At 42.2% G+C, this 21,068-nt stretch overlaps 1 protein-coding gene across 1 annotated transcript in view; it reads right to left on the bottom strand.

The window, feature by feature from the left end:
* The window catches only part of LOC133981385 (guanine nucleotide-binding protein G(o) subunit alpha-like), a 77,141-nt gene that overhangs the window by 43,525 nt on the left and 12,548 nt on the right, over positions 1-21,068 (bottom strand). The window contains exon 3 of the mRNA XM_062420035.1: positions 14,120-14,261. Coding sequence (XP_062276019.1) covers positions 14,120-14,261 — 142 coding nt within the window. The remainder of the gene's footprint in view (positions 1-14,119; positions 14,262-21,068) is intronic.

Below are 21,068 nucleotides of genomic sequence, written 5' to 3'. Positions count from 1 at the left end.
AGCCCATCCTAACACAGTCTTCACATGTATATCCATACATTTTCTATTTTTAGCCAGGGGTAATTAGCAGCCACAGCAGACTCAGCCTTCCCCTGGCCCACTTCAGTACCTGTAAGTGCTTCATAGTTTTGTCTTCTTCCAGGGCACAAAGCTCTGAGCAGCTACGGAGCCATACTTTCATTACATTACTGTCTATTTAAAGACAAGTATAATTAACAGTCTAACTACGTTAGCACAGTGCTATTTACAGAATGCTAATAAAGCACACTCTAGTAAATGTTAACGTTACAGTGGAAGCATACTTTTTATTCACCATGTCATAACTTCTATCTATGAGAATAAAGGCTAAAAAAAAGGTTGTTTTCTCATTATCTTGGTAACTTGATTCTCGGTGGTACGTTTGATGCCAGCCTCTCCTTTGATAAGCACATTAAAGAAATTGCCAAGACTTACGTAACATGGCTAAACTTCAGTCTTCCCTGTCCATGGCTGGTACAGAGACTCTAATGCTCACTTATAAAATGTCCCATCATACCTGTCTGATCTCCTTAAACCTTATATTCCATCTTAAGCTCTACGCTTTCTAATGCAGTGCCCCCAAAGTGTTCTCCTCTCTCTCTTTTTCTCTTGCTGGACCAGCACCCATCCTGTAACCGCTCCGCTTCTCTGGGCGGTCGGTGCCATTTCCTGAGGTTTTTGGATCTGGTTCTCCGTCCTCCCCCTTCATGTCTCTCTCACACTCAATGATGTCTTTATCCTTCTCTCTGTTTCTAATGTCTTTTCTTGTCTCTTCTCCTTCTGTGTGTGTGAATGGTGTGATGTGAGTTCCCCACTGTGTGCATGAGTGTAAGTCTTGTCTCCCTGCCAGGTCTCCACGGTGATGAAGGTTGCGTGGCTCAGGTCCTGTTCTGATTTGGTGGCACCTGGAAGCTGCTCAGCATCATCTTCATCACATTCTTCAGATATTTTTATCATATAATTTGTGTTCTTCTCTGTTAAGGAGTTTTCACTTATTGGAATCAAGGGTTTAAGAACAGATGTTGTATTGCTGTATAGATTTTAAAGCCCCCTGAGCCAAATTTGTGATTTATGATACTGGACTATAAAAATAAAACTGACTTGACTTGTTTCACGGCTTATTTTGTCGGTTCCTACACTCAAATTTAATATCCTCCAAGATTTATGAATGCCTCCCTGTTTTGATTTGGTTTACCTTCACTAAATCTTACACAAGCATTTTTTAAAAATCAATCACAAAGCTCATTAATGTGCTTCACTTGACCAGACCATGGGAAATACTGAACAGCTAGATGACACAAAGACATTTAAACATCTGAGCTTGTGTATGTCAGAGATGATACATTACACGTATAGGCAGGTGTCTATTTTTAGCTTCGCCCTAATTAGCTGCTCCAGCAGTTGGCTGACAGACCGAAGAAGGAACAGAGAAGAATTCAGGCACAAAAAAACATAAAAGAACGGCAGCGCACAAAAACTCCACAAAAGCTGCTCCACATACGAGCGCTCGCTGTTGTATTTTTTTCCCCCCCTCACAGTTTACTTTGTGCCAAACTGTCTAAAGTGTGCATTTGTTCAGACCAAATATTGTTGTTAAGGCGCTGCGTTCAAAGTCGTGGTTACATAAGACGTCCCGAGCAAGAGCTGTAAATCCTACGAATTCAATGTTGGAAGGACAAAGTGAAATCGTTTGCAGCTGAAATGGAATATGTGATTCATAACAAGCGCCCCTTGAGATTATGGGTTTCCAAAAATAGAATCCGAATAGACACAAAAACCTAACATTTGAAATAACGACTGTCCTGTTGTCATTGGGAGCGCTGCAGCCGACTCACAACTTCAGCTTGTTGTACAATAGTTGGGATGACTTTACTGTTGTTGGCTACTATTACATCACATTATTGTCATTTTTAGTTTAGTAAGAATTTATGAGCATTTTGGACATTATTTAAGATCGTATAGTGTTCAAATTCAAAGCCTTACTAATGAAATGTCTGTATGTTTTTAGCTGATACTGCAAATTACATCACCTGGCAATCTTGTCTCTACCGGCTTATACCAATTATTTCATCTCATGGTATACTGTACATCCCGTCACAGTCTATGGTATGGCTGTCTCTGTGTGTGTTTGTGTGTGTGTGTGTGTGTGTGTGTGTTTGCAAACAGCGTGCCATATACACAGCAGTAGTAAACTGGATCCATGCTCTGAATGACAGGAAATTATGATGTTTGGCTGTTTTTGCAGAGGCATGAAAATATGACATTAAAGCAGGGTGCTTTATCAACCTACACACACACACAGACAGACATGTAATAGCATAGTGGTGTGCCAATATGCTAAACCCTGAGGACCATCTCCCCTGCTCCCTCCCTCTCTATCTCAGCTCTTTTTCTCTCTTTTTCGCTCACTCGGTTCAGCGTGCTTTCACACCTGAGGGAGAATAATTCATCTTTCCCCCCCTTCTCTCTTTCTCTCTAACTCTCTCGGGGGATTATAGTCTGTGTTCTGTCTTTCTCACCACCTGAGAACTCAATCCCTGAGGTAACTTACACATACCCCATGAGAAAATGCTACTACTGGACACACACACACACACACACACACACACACACACACACACACACACACACACACATAAAGGCCATAAAGTTGCCTTCATGACTGACTGCTCACAAGCTCATCTAAGTGACTCACTGACATAAAACTATTTATTTCATCACAAAACGACCTTCCTGAACAGCTGTATTCTGTTGCAGTCTCTCACCACATCGTTTTTATCCCGTTTCAGAAATACAGCTGCAAGGATCAGTCGATTAACGCATCGTTTTTGTAATCGAAAAATCATTTTATTCTTCTTTTAAACTAGTAAGTCAAATATTTGCCGTCAAATATGAGAACTTTATACTTTTCTTTGTCACACATGATAGTAAACTGAATATCTTTGGACTGTGGACTTCTGGTCGGGTAAAAGAAGACATTTGAAGATGTCGATATGGGCTGTGGGAGATTTTAATGGCTAATGTAAAGACCAAGAAATCAGCAGATCCCCAAGTGCTCTGAATTTGGTCAGACTCAAGATCACATTTTCATTTAGAAAGACATCCGGTTCAAAGCCTGACTAAAAGTCTGAATTCCCCTCTGATCACTTGGAAGTCAGCTTCTAAGGTTTTCAGCCGTTCCATGAAGTCTGTGTGTGTGTGTGTGTGTTTGATTTCTGGAACTTTGAGGTTTTTCCCTGAAGGCAGCGCTTAGCAAACCAGCACTGATGACTGGCGGCCTTGGTAACTACGGGCGACAGGAGCAAGGCATCATGGTCCTGTTTTTAGCGGCACAGTGTTGTGGGTTTGGCTTGGCTAGACAGGTCCATGTGCCTGTCATATGATGCTGGCAGCACCAGTCTGGCAGAGGCTGTGTACTAAATCTGTGTGTGTGTGTGTGTGTGTGTGTGTGTGTGTGTGTGTGTGTGTGTGTGTGTGTGTGTGTGTGTGTGTGTGTGTATAGAGCTACAGGGCGATTTATGGAGCTCTGGTAGAGAACTAGTTGTGTGTGGTGCACATGTGTGTGTATGTTGCCGCCCCTCAAGGCCCTACTCTGATCCTTTCTGATGTTATGTACTCTGACATGTTGTGGAGGCTTTACTCGATCTAAAAGGCACTGCTGGTTCACAGACAAGCACACACACACACACACACACACACAGATGTTTGTCTTTATATCCTTGTGAGGACACTCATTGACGTATCTCTAGACCCTTAACCTTAACCCTCACAACTAAAGGCCTGACCTCAACCCTTACCCTTAACTGAACCTAAACCCAATTCTAACATTAACCTTAAAACTGAGTCTTAACCCTCAGATTGCCCTTTGAAGTTGTGATGTCCTCACAACACAGAAACGTCCTCACAACGCTGGTTTTCAACGGAACTTGGTTTTCTCAAAGATAGAAAGATTTCTGCGCGCACACACACACACACACACACACACACACACACACGCACACACACACACAGATGAGAAGGCAACAGAATTAGATGCTGCAGCTAAATTGAGTCAAAAACAGTGTGTTGCAATCATATGCAAACACACACCCCCCATTTTTAGAACCGATTTAGGCCTACAGGGCTGATAACAGCAGAAAGGATTATTCTGTCTTAACACACAACTTCAATCTGTGATGTTCCTTTCATCGCTCTATATAACACTGCCCCACATAAAACCTGACTACCCTGTGACCAAACCAATGAGACTCTTCCATGTGTACAGTGTGTAGAGCTCATTAGTCCACTGCTTGATAAATTAAAGTAATCAACAATTTCGATGATTGAATAATCATGATGTTATGACACATATTCTCTGCTTTTCTTTGTCATGTAGGGCATTAGACTGAATATCTTTGGGATTTGGACTGCTGGGCTGGAACTTTGAGGCCTTTGAGACAAGAATCTGTGTACCAGATTCTCAGGCCATCCATCTAATAGTCATTGAGACACTCAAAACCAGCATTCATGCTTATGAGACCATGAAAAATGGAACTTTAATCTATCAAGTAGTTGTTGAAATGTTTCAGTCTGGACCAACAGATGGACTGACACTGCCCTCCACAGAGGCATGCATGGCTAAAATAACAAACAAACAAACAAAATGCCCTGATGTCCATCAAATGATCCATATGTAATCTAAGCTGACATTTGATGACACACACTCTTAGGGGAAATGTACAATGCTTGTTTCCACCTCAGTAAGTATCACGGAGATGTTACTGAGTCAGGCATCCATCCACTTCCTAAACCGCTTATCCTGTTTCAAGGTCGCACGGTGCTGGAGTCTCTCCCAGTACGCATCGGTTGCCAGTCTGTCACACACGCGCGCACACACACACACACACACACACACACATTCATACTCACATTCACACCTACAGACAATTTAGAGTGGCCAATTCAACAAACCTGCATGTCTTTGAAATGTGGGAGAGCAGGGGAGAACGTGGCAGCTCTGAACAGAGAGGTCCCGGCCGACCCCTCGGATTCAAACCGACGGGGTGACAGTGAAACAGGCCGCCGCGACCGGTCAACGGTGGAATACTGTCATTATACTGGGACGCTTCCGGTATCTGAGTTGAATGGAGTATTTGTAGATGGGAGCTGGGCTGATCTGCAGACGGCTACTCCTCAAAAAGCCACAATATAACATCTCTTCTTCTATAAATACTGTTCATCTACAGTATATATGATGACAGGTACACTGCAGTATCTTCTGATCTTAATATATAACACATCTGGAAACACAGACAAAGACACTCCCCAAATCTCAGGTATGGGATCATAGTCCTTTCTGTTGCTAGGATACGGTTCATTTCTCTGCTGTGACAATCTCACTTTCATGATGCACTCTTTCTCTCTGTTCTCCCTCTCTCTGGTTTACTATATTTATCCCTCTGTATCCCTCTCACTGTGCATGCACTCTCTCACACACACACACACACACACACACAGCTGGCCTAAAATCCACACACATTGTGCGCATGTGTGTGTGTGTTAATTAGCCAGCTGCAGTAACCCAGAGACTAATAATCTCATCAGCAGTGGGTGGAGTTAAAGATCGAATGTCTTGATGAATTGATGGCTGCAGCCAATCGGGTGCTTTATACAGAGCTTAGTTTAGTGATCGATCGGATTTGACTGGCTGAACGGAACACATCGATCGCATCGAGTAAGAATAAAGGGAAAACTTGTGTGACAGGATTAAAGGAGAGAAGGTGAAGAGAGAGAGGGAAAGATGATGAGAGGAGATAAAAATAATAGGAGGGAGGAGGGCGACTGAGAAGAAGAGGAAGGACGGGAGAGGGAAAAGGTGAAACGATGATATGAGGAAGGAAGTAATGAGGAGAGACAGACGGGAATAAAGGAGAAGAGGGGAGAGGAGAGGATGCGACGAGGGGAGACACAAAGGGAAGGTGCTGAAAATAACAAAAGAGAAGGACGGTGGGGAGAGGAGAGAGAGAGAGAGAGAGAGAGAGAGAGAGAGAGAGAGAGAGAGAGAGAGAGAGAGAGAGAGAGAGAGAGAGAGAGAGAGAGAGAGGGAGGGAGGGGAAATCAAAGGGAGCTCAGCACTGCAGGGAGGTGGCAGACTGACACACACTTCAAACACACACACACACACACACACACACACACACTCACTCACTCTCTCTCAGACAGGCACACACACAAACTTCAAACATATTAATATGTGTGTGTCCATACAATGACCTTCTTAACCTGGTTGGATGGAATCCATAGGGACACACACACACAGAAGCTGATTCAAAGCTTCATTTTGACTGATCAGTAATCTCATGAGTGTGTCACAGGTCTGGAAATGCACACACATGAAGGCCTGATGTGGAGTGCAGGCATGCTCTGTTATGAGGACAAACCCGTAATGAGACCTGAGGTCACATGCAGCATCATCGATGTTCATCTTTAACCTTTCCATGCTCGTTGCTCGTTACAATTATCAATTTAGTTTACATCAGCTGTTAAAGATTAGTCATTATAAAAATTTTAAAAAGCAACCTTTTTCTCATCGATACCCGTTTCAGAAACTGTGTATCGGTTTACAAAATTTGTGTCAAATGGGTTTTTTTGGATCAGTCGACAACAGAGCGAATTATTTTTAGGACTCTGTGAAGCTGCATTTGAATTTTTTACGTTTGCTGTTAACGACAAGCTCACGAGCTTCTGGCCTCCTGGATAATTTAACAGTACTGTGTCAAGTTTGTTGTTGAGAAATACTCTTCCATCACTTCGGTGGCACGAAAGGCATTAAATACAAGAGACACAAGGCAGAGCCACGAGATCAGGGTTGTAGCAAACTGCCATCAGAAACACAATCCAGAAATACAATGATTAGACAATCGATTAGTTTTAAATGATCAAATGAATCACCAGCTGTTGTGACAATAGATTAATCCATTTAAGTCTCTTTTTTTCTTTTTTTTTAAAGGTGCACTATGCAGGATTTGTCAGTAAGCGTTTGTAAACACAGCATTGAAAGTCGGCCCCTCCTTCGTGGATCAACGAGAAAGCCAGAGAGAGTAGCGGTGGTCGAGCGAGCTAGAGAGTGAATGGAGAGAGAGAGAGAGAGAGAGAGAGAGAGAGAGAGAGAGAGAGATAGGAGCTAGCGAGAACAAAACCATACAACCCAACCTGCTTCTTTTACGACTTAATAACCAACACTGTGGAAGCCCACCACAGCGTTGGTATCGCCACAGTTTCATAATCAACCAAAAATATTTTCACACTTGTCATAATAACATGTTGGTTTGTTTTTAGGAAAATCATGCACAGTATACATTTAAAAAGGAATTTTCCTTCATAAATGTAAGTGTTTTTTTTTTTTTTGGGGGGGGGGGATTTCAACCCTTTATTATAGACAGTTGACTGATGAAAGGAAACCTCTTTGTGCCTCATGGCCTTCGTCTCAACCTCTAAGCCTGTATTTATTTATTTTTTTAGAAAACATTACTCAAAACAGGATTAAACGGTGCATTCGCTGGGGACTATTTCTAGCTGTGGATTAATATTTTAGCGTTGAGCACGGATGGTGTATGCGGGATTGACTTAAAATAAACTACAGTAGCCGATCTTATTATGATAAAAGGAGCATCTCACCCTGTGCAGCGGTGTGACTCATTAATGTGTTTTTAATTAGGTTTTGGGACAACAGGCACAGAGGAATAAGCTATATCAGGCTTTGGATACTCACGCAATACTTGTTAGTAGGACCACGTTGTTGTTGGTTTTGGTAGGATTTGTTTAACAATATTCTTGATGCTTTATGAATTGAATATTTATAACAGCAATGTTCTGAAGGCACCCTGAAGCGCTTTGTAGCAGCCAATAATGTAATAAGGACCTATAACCTAATAACGGCCGTTAACGTAATCATTTTGCGTAGGAATAAAGCTGATAACATAATAACTTGCCAAAAATGTAACAACATTTCTGACCAATTACGTAATAACTTTTTCTAGGTTGAAAAAAAGTTATGCTAGGATAACCGAAATGTTATCACGTTACTGGCAAGCTATTAAATTATCATCTTTATTACATTTTTAAAAATGGGCAAAATGATTAACTTATCAGTTATTACGTTATTTGCTGCTACACACTTAGAGTTCAGTGCTAAAATTCAATTATTTATCATGAACATATAGAAGGTTATGTTATATAGAAGGTTTTGGATACATCAGAGCGCCAACACAAGTGAAGGAAACCATAAAAGAGAGCTGCTGTATTTACCCCCACTTGAAACTACACTTAAGTGAGTCCATGTGCAGGTTGTTTTATTCTTTAACGAGCAGAGGGAACATTGTCATCACAGGGGCGTTGTTCATATACCCACACACACACACACACACTTGCGCACACACACACACACAAAGACATGAGGATAACTAGCTGGTTTCCACAACAACAGGCAGCAACCTGTCTGCCAGCTCCCTCCCTCCCTCTCCTTCTCTCTCTCTCTCGCTCCATCTATCCCTTCATATCTATCCCTCGTTTCATATTATCTTCCTCTCTTCTTCCCTTCATCTCTCTATTCAAGAGTCCATCGAGACGCAAAGTGTTTTTCTGATGTCAGTTGTTGTGTACGTGCCTGTGTGCGTGTGTTGTAGTCGAGTAGCAGCTGGGCCCTTAATTTCCCTCTCTACATCAGTCCTTCCATCTTACAATAGTGTCTTAAACACGCAAAGAAGAGCGGTAACGACCATGCTAGTAGTAATACAGTACTACTATAATGCAGGAACTGGGGAGGGGAATGAAATATATGGATCAGTACAACTACAGTATAATATTGTTGAAAGTAGGGTTTAGAGCAGATTAGAAAAATATAACTGATTGAAATTACAACATGTACAGAAAGCTGGCAAAGACAATGTGATGTGACTTATTCAGTTATGGAAATGTAACTTTTTTTAAAAGACTGAAACAAAATGTTGGCGTCTTGAACGAGAGCTGGTCATATCAAGCTTGTGTTGTACATGCAGTGCAGCGGTGTTTGTTAACCACTGGTGTACCGTTCTGCCTCTGACTTCATCTGTTCCTACAAGCAGGTCAACCGACAGTGAAGCAAATGTGGTTGAGCATGCGTGCGCGCACATAATGTAAAGCTGGTGAATTTCCACCCCAAGATTTGTGTGGATGCACTGAAGCAATTAGTGTATAGGAAGTGGAGCCTGAGGCTTGATGATCAGCAACACTCGCTCTGGCCCATACTCAGGAAAAAAAATAAATATATATATATATATATATATATATAAATCACTAGCTATTGCTTTAGGCTCGCTCTTTGAGATGCACTGACTCTATTCAGAGGGAGCAGTACTCAAGATTCACTTGCATTTCTGTATAATCAGCACAGTGGAGGTGGAAGAAAGCCCAGCTGTGCCCTGACAAAGCACTCAAGTGTAAAGATAATGTATGTGCTATAATTAATAGGCCCACCATTATACAGGACCGGTGTTAGTGTATATCCAGGCAGAAATGCCAAAAAAAAGTTGATTGTTGGTTTGGGTCTGGACATAAACTAACTATGACCTGACTATAGAAAATCACCATATCTTACATATCTTATTAAACCTCCACAGTTAAATTCAGTATTGTGGTTTAGTTTTGGTTGTTTTTTTTTATTTGGTCCCATTCAGAGTAATTTGAGTTGGTGTAAAATTCAAATTTCTCATGAAGCTTACGTTAGTTTAATGAGTTAGCTAGCTACAGCTGTCAATTAAGCCAACAGAATCGGGATAAGTTGATTGTTGGTTTGGTTCTGGACGTGAGATTTATTGACCACAAGAAAATTATAGAAAATCACCAGACATATCCTATAAAACCTCCTCAGTTAAATTCAGTATTTTATTATTTTTTTTATTTGGTCCCATTCTGAGTGATTTTAATTGGTTTAAAATTCGAATTTTCAACCAACTCATGAAGCAAACATTAGCTCAATTAGTTAGCTAGCTACAGCTGTCAAAAACTGAGTCAAGATGAGTTGATTGTTGGTTTGGCTCTGCAGATGAGATTTGATGACTATAAGAAAAATATAGAAAATCGCCAGACATCTCTTTTAATGGCCGACATTCAAAAGGAGCTTCTTCTTTGAAACCTCAGTGAAAACTGCTTGAAGATTCATACAACAGTGCCAACACGCCATCTATTTCAAGCCCGCTATCATTGTGTGTTTGTGTGTGTGTGTGTGTGTGTGTGTGTGTGTGTGTGTGTGTGTGTGTGTGTGTGTGTTCAGTGTATGTGTCACACCGCCCTTGGACATGAGCTTACGGAATGTGTTGAGAGCAAGGCAAAACACTGGGTTGCCACAGCAACTAGCCAAGGCCTGGGGAAACAGATGGGGGGGGGGTGTTATCAGAAGACGAGGCGAGAGCAAGCAAAGGCACACACAAAAAATGGTGGGACAGGTGGGGTTGAATATTGATGACCGTGATTTACCGTACGGACAAAGAAAGAAAGAGTGGGGGGAAGAAAGTCAAAGGAAGAAAGAAAAAAGGAAGACGAATTAAAAGGAAGGAGCGATTTCAATCCCAGCTGCGAAGGATGACAATCAGACAACGCCATACGTGTGGATTAGTGTCCCATTTTGCAGCTCGGCTCCTCATCCTTTATGAGTGCGAGTTGGACATTTGCTGGTTACTTTGAGGGGAAGTCAGAGGTAGAGTGTAGTTTAAACACGGCTCGGTCTGCTCTCTATCTCTGTCTCATCCACTGTCACATTCTCGCCATTCTCTCTTAAATAATGTCCTCTCCTTCCTCTTTCCCTCTCAGGCTTTCTGGCTTCCACATTAAACACAATGTGTCTCTCTTCATTCGACTTCTGCTTTATTTTCCTCTGACATCGTTCTGTCATCCTTTTACACTTTGTTTCGAAACGGAGTCGATCCATTACGCTCCATGAATTACACCGAGTTATTTCACTAAACACGTCTTTATTTAAGTTCATTAAAGGTGACTCAGCACAATACGGTTTACATTAACTGTCAACCAAAGCAAAACATTACATTACATTGTGTATTAATGTGGCTGGGTGTACTTTCAGCTGAATCGCAAGGTTTCTCAAATTGCTTGGTTACCATGGTAATGATTTTATGATGGTTTTTCTGAATGATTCAGCGCGTTTATTACCTTGATGTGAAGGTGCAAACACATCCTGAGCACAATGAACAGTAAACTTGCTCCTCCAGGTTTCAGGGCCGAGTCCAAATGCCCACGAGAGGAACTAACAAGTTGTTTATTTGCAACGGCTGCACGGCTCAGCACCTCTGCTCGGGGTGACGCTGCACCCTGGAGGCCCAACAGGTGTGCTTTTGATTTCCGTAAATTGAAACAAAGTGAAATATTGGTGTTACGTATATTAACCTCCATCTGCCCATCTGTACATTATCTACACTTGTTAAAGCCGTCATTAAGAGATGGGGCTCATAATTAACATCCAGACATAGAACCACATGTCCTCAAAACTCACACAAGCAATGTAGAGTCAATGTGAATAGTTCAACATGAGGCGCAATGTCTTTTGACTGGAGGACCAACCAGCCAATAAACATGGAGAATAACTCCCTATTTTTCTCCTCCAACTCTAAACCCCTTCCATCACCGCTTGTTTTCATTTTATGCAACACTTTGATTCAATTTCTCTTTCTTGCCTTCTTTGTTCTGATGTAGCAATAAGGAGGCTGATAAAATATGTTTTAGCACCAGCTCACCGGTTAAATATGCAAGCAGCTGGTAGATTTGCTTCAGTCACAAGGCAAAAAAAAAAAAAAAGGTCAAATTTGAACACACACTTTGGACACTGGACAACAAAAAGCTAATTCTGTACACTGCAAATGTATTTTCCCTTGACTTTTTCTCTTCTCCTTGGTAATCCTGTTTACAAGATCCACTCCTGCAGCTCAGTGAGGGCCACTCCCATCAGCTGCTTTCCTCCTCCTGTTTACCCAGCTCGTTCACTCCATCAGAACACACAGATCAGATACATGCAGAGAGGAGGAGGAGGAGAGGAGGAGAGGAGGAGAGGAGGAGAAACTTTACTTAAGCCGCATAACCTCTGACACATCACTTATGACCATCTTACCAACACACACACGCACACACTGCCTTTTTCCCCCCTAAATGACTCTATGGCACCAATAACCCATCTTGCTTTAGGCCCTTCGTTCACCTCTGACTAGAAATGCAATACCAAGATATATTACAGTAAACACACACATACACACACACACATACACACACATATCATATCCAAATCAATAGGTGTACTGTTATTTCAGCCCTCTACTTTCTGAGTATCAATAGATTCATTGTGATTAAAAATATACTGTGCCTTTGGGTAAGGTTAAGACCAATGACACGTGTCTGTTAGTGTGTGTGTGTGTGTGTGTGTACGTGTGTTTGTGTGTGTGCGTGTGTGTGTGCGTGTGTGTCTCTTTTACTCTGATATTCAACAAAACTTGTTGACAAAGACGAACCTGTGGTCACTTCCACTTTTGGAACAGAATGTGTGAATTTGATTAAAGCAGTCAGGAGTCAACATGCTTTTTTTTTTTTTAAAGAAGAAAAAAAAAGGTATATTATATTCTAATCTCAACTCTAATGTCCTGAATTATGTGAATTTTGGGAGCTAAAAAAAAGGAGGTGGGGGGGGGGGGGTGGGGGTCAGGCCAGGAGAGGTTGGTGTAATATGGCCATTACATCTCTAATTAACCTCCCATTGCTCCCACTGCTCTGCACCGAGATAGAACCTTATGCTCTCTTCTGTGGATTAGACTCATAATCCTCAGTTAACCTATCATATAGTGAAATTGTGTGCTTTGGGATTTGGAGGATTTAGTAGCAGGACTAACGCGGATCGGTATGAAGGAATTCTGGCTCGAGCTCCACAAGAGGTAGGTGGCACCCGTTCCCGTTAGACCCCAACTAACCTTTTCGAAAAATAACTAAAGAAGGAAATCTACTAATCCAATTTTACATCCTCACTAAAAGCCTCATATGTAAGGCTTCTGAAAACAATGAATATGTATGATTGTAGTTTTCGGCCTGAAAAATGATGACGATATCCAAACAAAGCCTAGATTTAACCTGCTCAACCACCTCTAGCTTAAATCATAGCACACTAGAGTGCTGCAGGTACATGTTTAAATCAGTCTGGTGTGCATTAACCTGCGACACTGACGAAAAAAGGTTTACGCTACTAGTGGGAGTAGTTGAATCATGTGACGCCTGTGCAGACTAAACAGGAAGTGTCTCAAGCACCTGAAAGTCTTATGACACATCCTGATCCAATAGTAAGTTACCAGGATCCCCTTAACAGGAAATGTTAGTAACTTGTTTCACTTTCACAGTGCGCGCTTGTGTGTGTTTTCATCAGTGTGGGTGGTAAATGCTGTTACTGTTAAGGATCTCTTACCATTAACAGCACTGTGACATTAACAACACCCCTTCCCACCATCATTAGAAGCCTTAATGTATACATCTATACACAGTGACAGGATAATGTAGAAACTACAGTATCCTCCTGCATTGATCGTGACAGATTTGCTGCAATTACAGTCCAAATAATGCCATATTCTGTTGATCCCTGTGCATACTTTTTTTTTTTTCAGTTCCAGGAGGTCAGAACAAGGACCTGAAGCTGGTATACATCAGTGTCTCTGCTCAAGAGATACTTTATCAGGTCCCGATACAAGAGCTGGAGAGCCGGTGCTCTGGTTGAAAGACAGTAACTGGGTGTACGGTACGCTGCGCCCTCTGCCTGAACTTCAGCACTTCTTGGTGGCGTTCGTCCAGCGGCTACTTGCTGCGTTCAGGTCTGGAGGCTCCACATTTGGAGCACTGGGTCTGGGACTGGCGTTGGACGACATCTTGGTTTAACCTTATTCAGTTCAGTTTTGGATTCGAGAATATAAACAGTCTTGAGACGCTATCTGCGGGAGCTTACGCAACGTGACATCATGCACTTATCATTCGGTGAGAGTATCTGGCGAGTCGAGTGTGTATATGTCTGTGTGTGTGTGTGTGTGTGTGTGCGTGCGCGAGTGCTGACCTTCCGTTCTTTGTCTCCGTACTCCAGGCCCAGTGTATCCATGGCACGGACGATGGCGGCCAGGGATTGGATGGTGTTGCTGTAAACGACAGGCTTGTACTGCTTTACGTCGTCGCCAGAGAAACCGTCCTCGTGGATGATTCTGAAACACACACACGCACACACACATTAGTCAACTGGTTAAATAGCTTGGGCACAATAATAACAGCGTCTTACATACTGTCATACAGAGAGCTTAGGGTAGAGAAAACACAGGGATACATTGACTGAAATATATATACGTATACATCACAGAGAGGTCAATTAAAAGTTATTCAAATGAATGAAGATGAAGATGCATCAATGTCTTCCTGGGACATATGATATGGGTTAAGGGGAAGGTTAGGAAGAATGTGGGGTGACATGAGTGGTGGAAGGATGGTTACAAGAAAAACACCCCAAAAAACACTCCATAACCAGTGGGCCCAGCTGACATTTAGGCACACGGTGCTAGCAGCGTCCTTTCCTGCTGTTTTAAATGTCATGCAGTCTCTCACTAACACACAGTCTAACTAACACAAGGGCACAGCAACAGACAGCCAGACGGCCAGATCGGCGGGGATCGGACCAATCGGACAAAGTCACAGAGGCACAGAGATGACACACACAGACACGAGAACAGACAGTACACCAGGAAACAACTGCGTGATGGATACAGACAGACAGATACGGGCCGGCACAACATTGTAAAGCGACTGGGGCTGGACAACCTTCCCACATGTTAATTAGAATTGGGGTGGGGGGGTTGAACATGCCCTCTGCACAGCCAGGGACTGAGGCTCGAGTGTGACTTCCTCATGAACTACAGTGTTAACCTTTCTCTAAACAACTACATTCCTTACAGCCCTGTTATCTATTACCATCCACCAGTACAAATCCCTATTATTGAGGCAATGCCCTCCTGACACCACCTGACACACCATGTAGATTAACATGGAGCGCCCCCACCCACAAATCTCCACGATGTGGGAAATACAGTTTTTACGATATACACTCCCCAGAGCCGATCACCAGTTTAGAGATCTTTAAGCGAGGACGCCGACTAACTTGATGCTGATGTCAAAGCTCTTCAATCACTACAGTAAAAAAAAAACACCCAGATTTACTTATGAAGAGGGGGGGGGGTTTAAAAGGTTCATTCACAGAGAGCATACAGTGATCACGCACCATGATATCAGACTGAAATTACACCAACAACGTCGAGAGAACAAATGTAGCCATTGTAGCCGGCCGATATGTTGTTGGAGAAGTTAAAAAGAACAACTGTTACAACTTGAATGAGAAGCACGGGGACTTTAATTGGTCCTGCTGAAAAACATTCAAAAATACTCAAGGTGCTAGAATAGTCAGGGCAGGAAAAATGGACTGTCTGTATGCATGTATGTACGTAGCATAAATGTACGCTGAAGTAGAAGACTGTTAGATTAGCATAAAGACTGTAAACAGCTGACATTGCTCTTTCCAAAAAGGTGACAAAATGTACCTAAACCTCTAAAGCACCTTTACACTTGATTAACTGATACATCTCATATGTTTAATCAGTTTTTAAAAAAAAAGGTGACCAGGTAACAAGCAGAGACTTCCCCTGAGATGATGAGATAACGAGATTTCATTAGTGAGCTTTATAGCTGCTGGTAGGCACATACTGTTACATTTGAACACAGCCAGGCTAGCTGTTTCCCCTTGTTTCCAGTCTTTGTGCTAAGCTAAGCTAAGCAGCTGCTGGCTCTCATCCACAGCAGTTCTTAGAGTGCGTTTCCCAAAATGCTAAAACTATTTCTTTACAGCAAAACTCGCAATGACTCTCCCACTAATACTAATATTCTGATTCTGAACTATTTTTGACAAGCCATTAACTGTTTTGAATCATTTCCACATTTTAATATTCCAGCATCCAAGATATGAATATTTTCTGGTTTGTTTAGTCTTCTGTGACAGTAAATCGAATAAATCAAGAAAATAATCAACAGATTATTCCAGAATGAAAATAATTGTTAGTTGCTGTTGTTTCTCTCTCTCACACAAACACACACACACACACAGTCTCACAAACACCTCAGCAGCTAGAGCATTGTCTGTATACATTAGAGCTTCTCTTTCTGTGTGCTATACATCTGTATGCAAGTTTATGTGTGATCATGTTTATGTTGTGTGCGTGTGTGTGTGTGTGTGTGTGTCTGTCTGGAGGACAGCATGGTCCCAGGTAGTGTAATGTTTCAGAACAATCAGGCAGCCTGCAAGTCCGATATAAATACACCAGGCTCCTTTACATCTGTGACTTTTACACAGAGGTCTGATGGGATATATTGTTCATTCTTATCTGTGTGATGTCCACATCAGCTTACATGTCCAATAAAAACTGCACACAGAGCAGAAAACAAACATCTTCTTGTGTGGCTTCACTTATGGTCTGTCCTCTCTTCTCTTGCTCTACTAATGACTTGCCAGCCTGACGCTTCTTCTGAAGTTCCTCCTTCAGTCGCTCCTCGCCTCAGCGAGGTGAAACAAGGACAAACTCTTAATTGGATGCTGCGGTCTCTGCGGAAACCGAGCGCGGAGCTGAAGACGCCAAGAAAGAGGGGGATGCGTGTTTCACGGTGACATGAAACACCAGTCAGAGTGAGCCTAAAGAATAGAGCTAGGGGTGCTCCTGAGAGCCAGAGTGCCTAAATCCAACTACATCATTAAGAGTTTATCTTACTGTTGCGTTACCATTTAAAACACAGATGATGTACTTTTCATAGTGCACAACAACAAAGAAAACATTCCTCATGAAGAGAGATGTAAACTTTTCCATACAATGTTTAACCAGTTCAAGTAGAAATCAATGTGGGAGGGTTGAAGGTTAATACTATTATACCTTTGTTAACCTTTATTTACTCTAGTATAGAGAGAAAGAAAGTCAAAAACAGTGAATACAGCTGGAAAGAAAACGTAAGAGAAATTAGATGGAGCAAAGGTTTAAGATTAGTGTTGTAGCAAGTGTTATTAAAAGATGTATCACGCGCCTTTGTGTGTGTGTGTGGCTGGCTGGCCTGCTGACGTGAGCTTTCATGCATGAGGACCTTATCTCATTACCCACTCTCCAAGCCCTTCTGTCAGCAAAGAGAGAGGTCCGTTTGTGTGCGTGTGTGTGTGTGTGCGTGTGTGTGTGTGTGTGTGTGTGTGTGTGTGCTATTTCCCTCAGTTTTGGCACAATCTGCACAGTGACCTGAAACATAGTTTAGTTTGACACTGAGCCAGACAGATGGACAGAGAGAGACTAACATATGGGCAATTTAACAGAGATATTACGCCATGATATCATCACTCGGCTCTAATTTTGGGAAGCTCGTAGCAGGTGTTTAGTGTCATGATGGATATCAGTTAGCCACCAATAATCATGAAACGATCTGGATCTGTGTGTTGCTGGGCTGTAATGCCCTTTGAAATTTGATAGTTGCTATATTATAAATATCAACAACAACAAAAAAGTTCAAAGTTGTTTTTTAGTATGTGGAGTGTGTTTGTGTGTGTGTGTGTGTGTGTGTGTGTGTGTGTGTGTGTGTGTGTGTGTGTGTGTGTGTGTGTGTGTGTGTGTGTGTGTGTGTGTGTGTGTGTGTGTGTGTGTGAAACTGTCCAGCAGCAGCTAGTAATGTTAAAGTGGTTTGAACGTTGGCATTATAGGCTTCAAGGTAGGAAAAGGTTTAATATACTAAGTCATAGAATACTCTTTTAGTAGTTTAGTAAACCATGAAACATTTAATATTGACAGGAAATTATACAATTTGTGCAACGTCGATCAAACAGCGATTTCAATATGTTGCTGCCAATTTAAAGACCCCCTCCATACACACACTGTACACGCTACACACTCATTAGTATTAGGATTAGTACGTAATATGAATTTGGTTCCAATGACTAATTAAGATGAGGGTGCGCTGATCACACACAGAAGAGCTGTATTCAATACTTTATTGATCAAAGATATAGTTTTTTTTTTACTTGGATGGATGGTGAGGAGCACCGCCCTTATGAGCAGCTGACCCCATTCAGTCACGCCTGCGTGGCTCCATCTGCCATTAGCGAGCTTGCCATAACATTTTTTTTATTTTTAATAACGTAGTCCAAGTTAAAGAAATGAGGCTGCTCATGTGAAGTTCAGCAGTGCAGCTGCCTTTAAGGGGTGCGCTGTAGAGGAACATTTTGCCAATCTCAGCAGATATTAGCATCGGCCTGCGAGCTCAGCCGGCCGTACCGATTGGCCAGCTTATAGGCAATTAAGTGATGACAACCGCTCTTTAGCATGGTCGCCCCGAGGGGAGCTGGTGCGAATGGAGCCGACATCCAAAACTTCCCCTGGGGAACGCATGTGAGATATCACACGTTTGTGTACGGTCTGTTACAAAAACATGTCAGCAAAGTATACTGTGGTCTGAAGATACACCCGCTCAAATCAGCTAAAGCTCACCTAAAACCTGGAACCAGAGCCTTTTGTCTAAAGATGACTCTCTGACCTCTGCTTACAGACAGACAGATGCTTAAAACTGTGTTCAACTTGACATTAGATCAAATGTATGTTGTATATTTATTGAATTATAATGCACAGCAGTTCATAAGGTCAGCATCTCTGACTGCTGGTCCATATAAGACTTCTCTTCACTTATCTGCTGCACACACACACACACACATTGTATCAATCCCAACATGCCTGCCTCTGTCCTCTCTGTCTCCCATTATCCCCCACACTCGTATTTTTATCCTCACACCTACTCTCATGTGAACACACACAAACACAGAGCCTACACATCGCACTGTGCAATTAGGTCTTTATCTCTGTTCTGCATTGTTGCTAACCACCACTGTTTGTCCTGAAACACACGCACGCGTACACACACACACACACACACACACACACACAAATGACCCTGTGAGATTGGTTCTTTATCGCTATGCTGCGCATCTTTGTCGAAAGAGCTCTTAGTTGTGACAAAGTGCACGCCGACTAGCTCCTGTCAACACTTTCGGACGGTTACTCGCATATGTGTGTGTGTGTGTGTGTGTGTGTACGAGTGTTTAAGGGAGTGTTAGAGCAAGTGCAAAGTGTGTAGGAGAAAGAGGGGATAAAAATATGATGGGCGATAATGGGGATGAGAGAGAGAGAGGGAGAGAGAGAGAATGAAAGAAAGGGTGGAGATAATCAGAAAAGACAAATCTATATATAACCAAAGGTGTCAGTAATACAGCTCCAACACTGACACACACACACACACAGTGAAATGGAGGCATCAGCTGCTCTGTCATTTGGCTCCACTCACTTGCCATCACACCTTGAGGTCAAGCAGCAACATCCTGCAGCACACATACTTTAACACACACACAAACCTCTCTTCCGTCCCTTTGGGATCTGTGTCTGTTTTTTCTTTTTAGGCCATGTTCGCAGCGCCCGCTACGGGGATGGCGTTCCCCCACCACGCTCCTGAACGAAACATCTGAACTATGATGGATTTTGCTCGAATTTGGTGCAAATATTGATGCTTTCCAGACAATGTATCCTACCTCTGCTCTAACATTCGGACATCGTTCCCCTGAGGATGAATTGCAGTGTTCCCTCCGGCACCATCATCAGGACAAACCGCTAATCTACTGCTGTTCCCTTCAGCCTCTGTTGTACTTCGGCCCAATGTCGATGTCCAGCATTAAAACACTCGCCGACCTCGTGGCGTGTTCCCGCTAAATCGGCAAAGGGTTAGGGCTGAATAGCTGTCAAATCGTCTGAGTGCGTGAGGGCCTGTCTCACAGACATTTTGAGGCCTTTATGCAAACTTTTCTGTAAGTCTGGGTCTGAGGCAATTACCCACAGTCCATAGCGTTGTGACGTTAAATCAGTGTTAAGGATGCGGTTACAAAGGGAAGCCCAGAAACAAACTAGTATGTGGGTGTGCTGGTATGTCTAAATTGACTAAGATATACTTCATTAATAAAAACACATGAAATCAGAGCAGGTGAGTTATATTACACACTTAGTTTGTTTAATGATGCTGTTACCTCTCATCCACTTTAAAAAGACATTCAAACAGGAAATCAGTCCTTTACTTGAGTATTTTATGTGTTGGATATTCTGTATGTACTTTGTTTAATGTATGATGTGCTTTTACTACTGTCTGTTTGTCTGTTTTTATTTTTTGTTTGAGTGAGCCCACTAACACTAATCCTAACTCTCTTAGCCATTAAGAAAGTTGGGGGGGGGGGGGGGGGGTTAAATAAAAAGTCCCAAACCCACAATCATACGTAACATGATTTGGCGCCGTTAAGCTAACGTAATATGTCGCTAGGGGTTGTCCCATTTGTACCATTTTGAGGCGCCGCCAGCCTCTCTCACTCAAGCGCTTCTTTCACACTAGTCTATATTCACACTCTTCATGCTACTTCTTCTGTAGCTAGCAGCTAATGGTCTGGAACTTGCTGGAAAACTGAGGGTAACATTACACGTTGTCTTTTCATACATATAATCAAAATATTAATTACAGCCAGTTTAACATGTGTAGCGTGTCAGCACTGTCATCGTGAGCGTGTTAGCATGCTAGTATTAGCGTCGACAGTCATTGAACGTTCAACATTTAGCTCAAAGTGCTGCTTTGTGAGCCTCCCAGAGCTGCTAGCATAGTTACAGAGTGTTACCAACAGTTAATAACTAACAAACTAAACACATGGACACACTAGATGATACACTATGATATTGATCTCACAGCTAAAGATAATATAAGATACAAATCATTACACTTATATTACATTGGATCAATAAAAAATATGTGAAGCACTTAAATCTATTACAAAAGGCTCTATTCTCTATTCTCTCTTTTCTATTTGCATATTCTGTTACCAGTAAAATCCTCCTGGAGCACAGTAGCCCACAGCATTTGTGTCTCTT

The sequence above is a fragment of the Scomber scombrus genome, chromosome 6 (genome assembly GCF_963691925.1).
Source record: "Scomber scombrus chromosome 6, fScoSco1.1, whole genome shotgun sequence".
In the NCBI taxonomy this organism is placed as follows: domain Eukaryota; kingdom Metazoa; phylum Chordata; class Actinopteri; order Scombriformes; family Scombridae; genus Scomber; species Scomber scombrus.
This window is presented reverse-complemented; position numbering and strand designations above follow the sequence as displayed.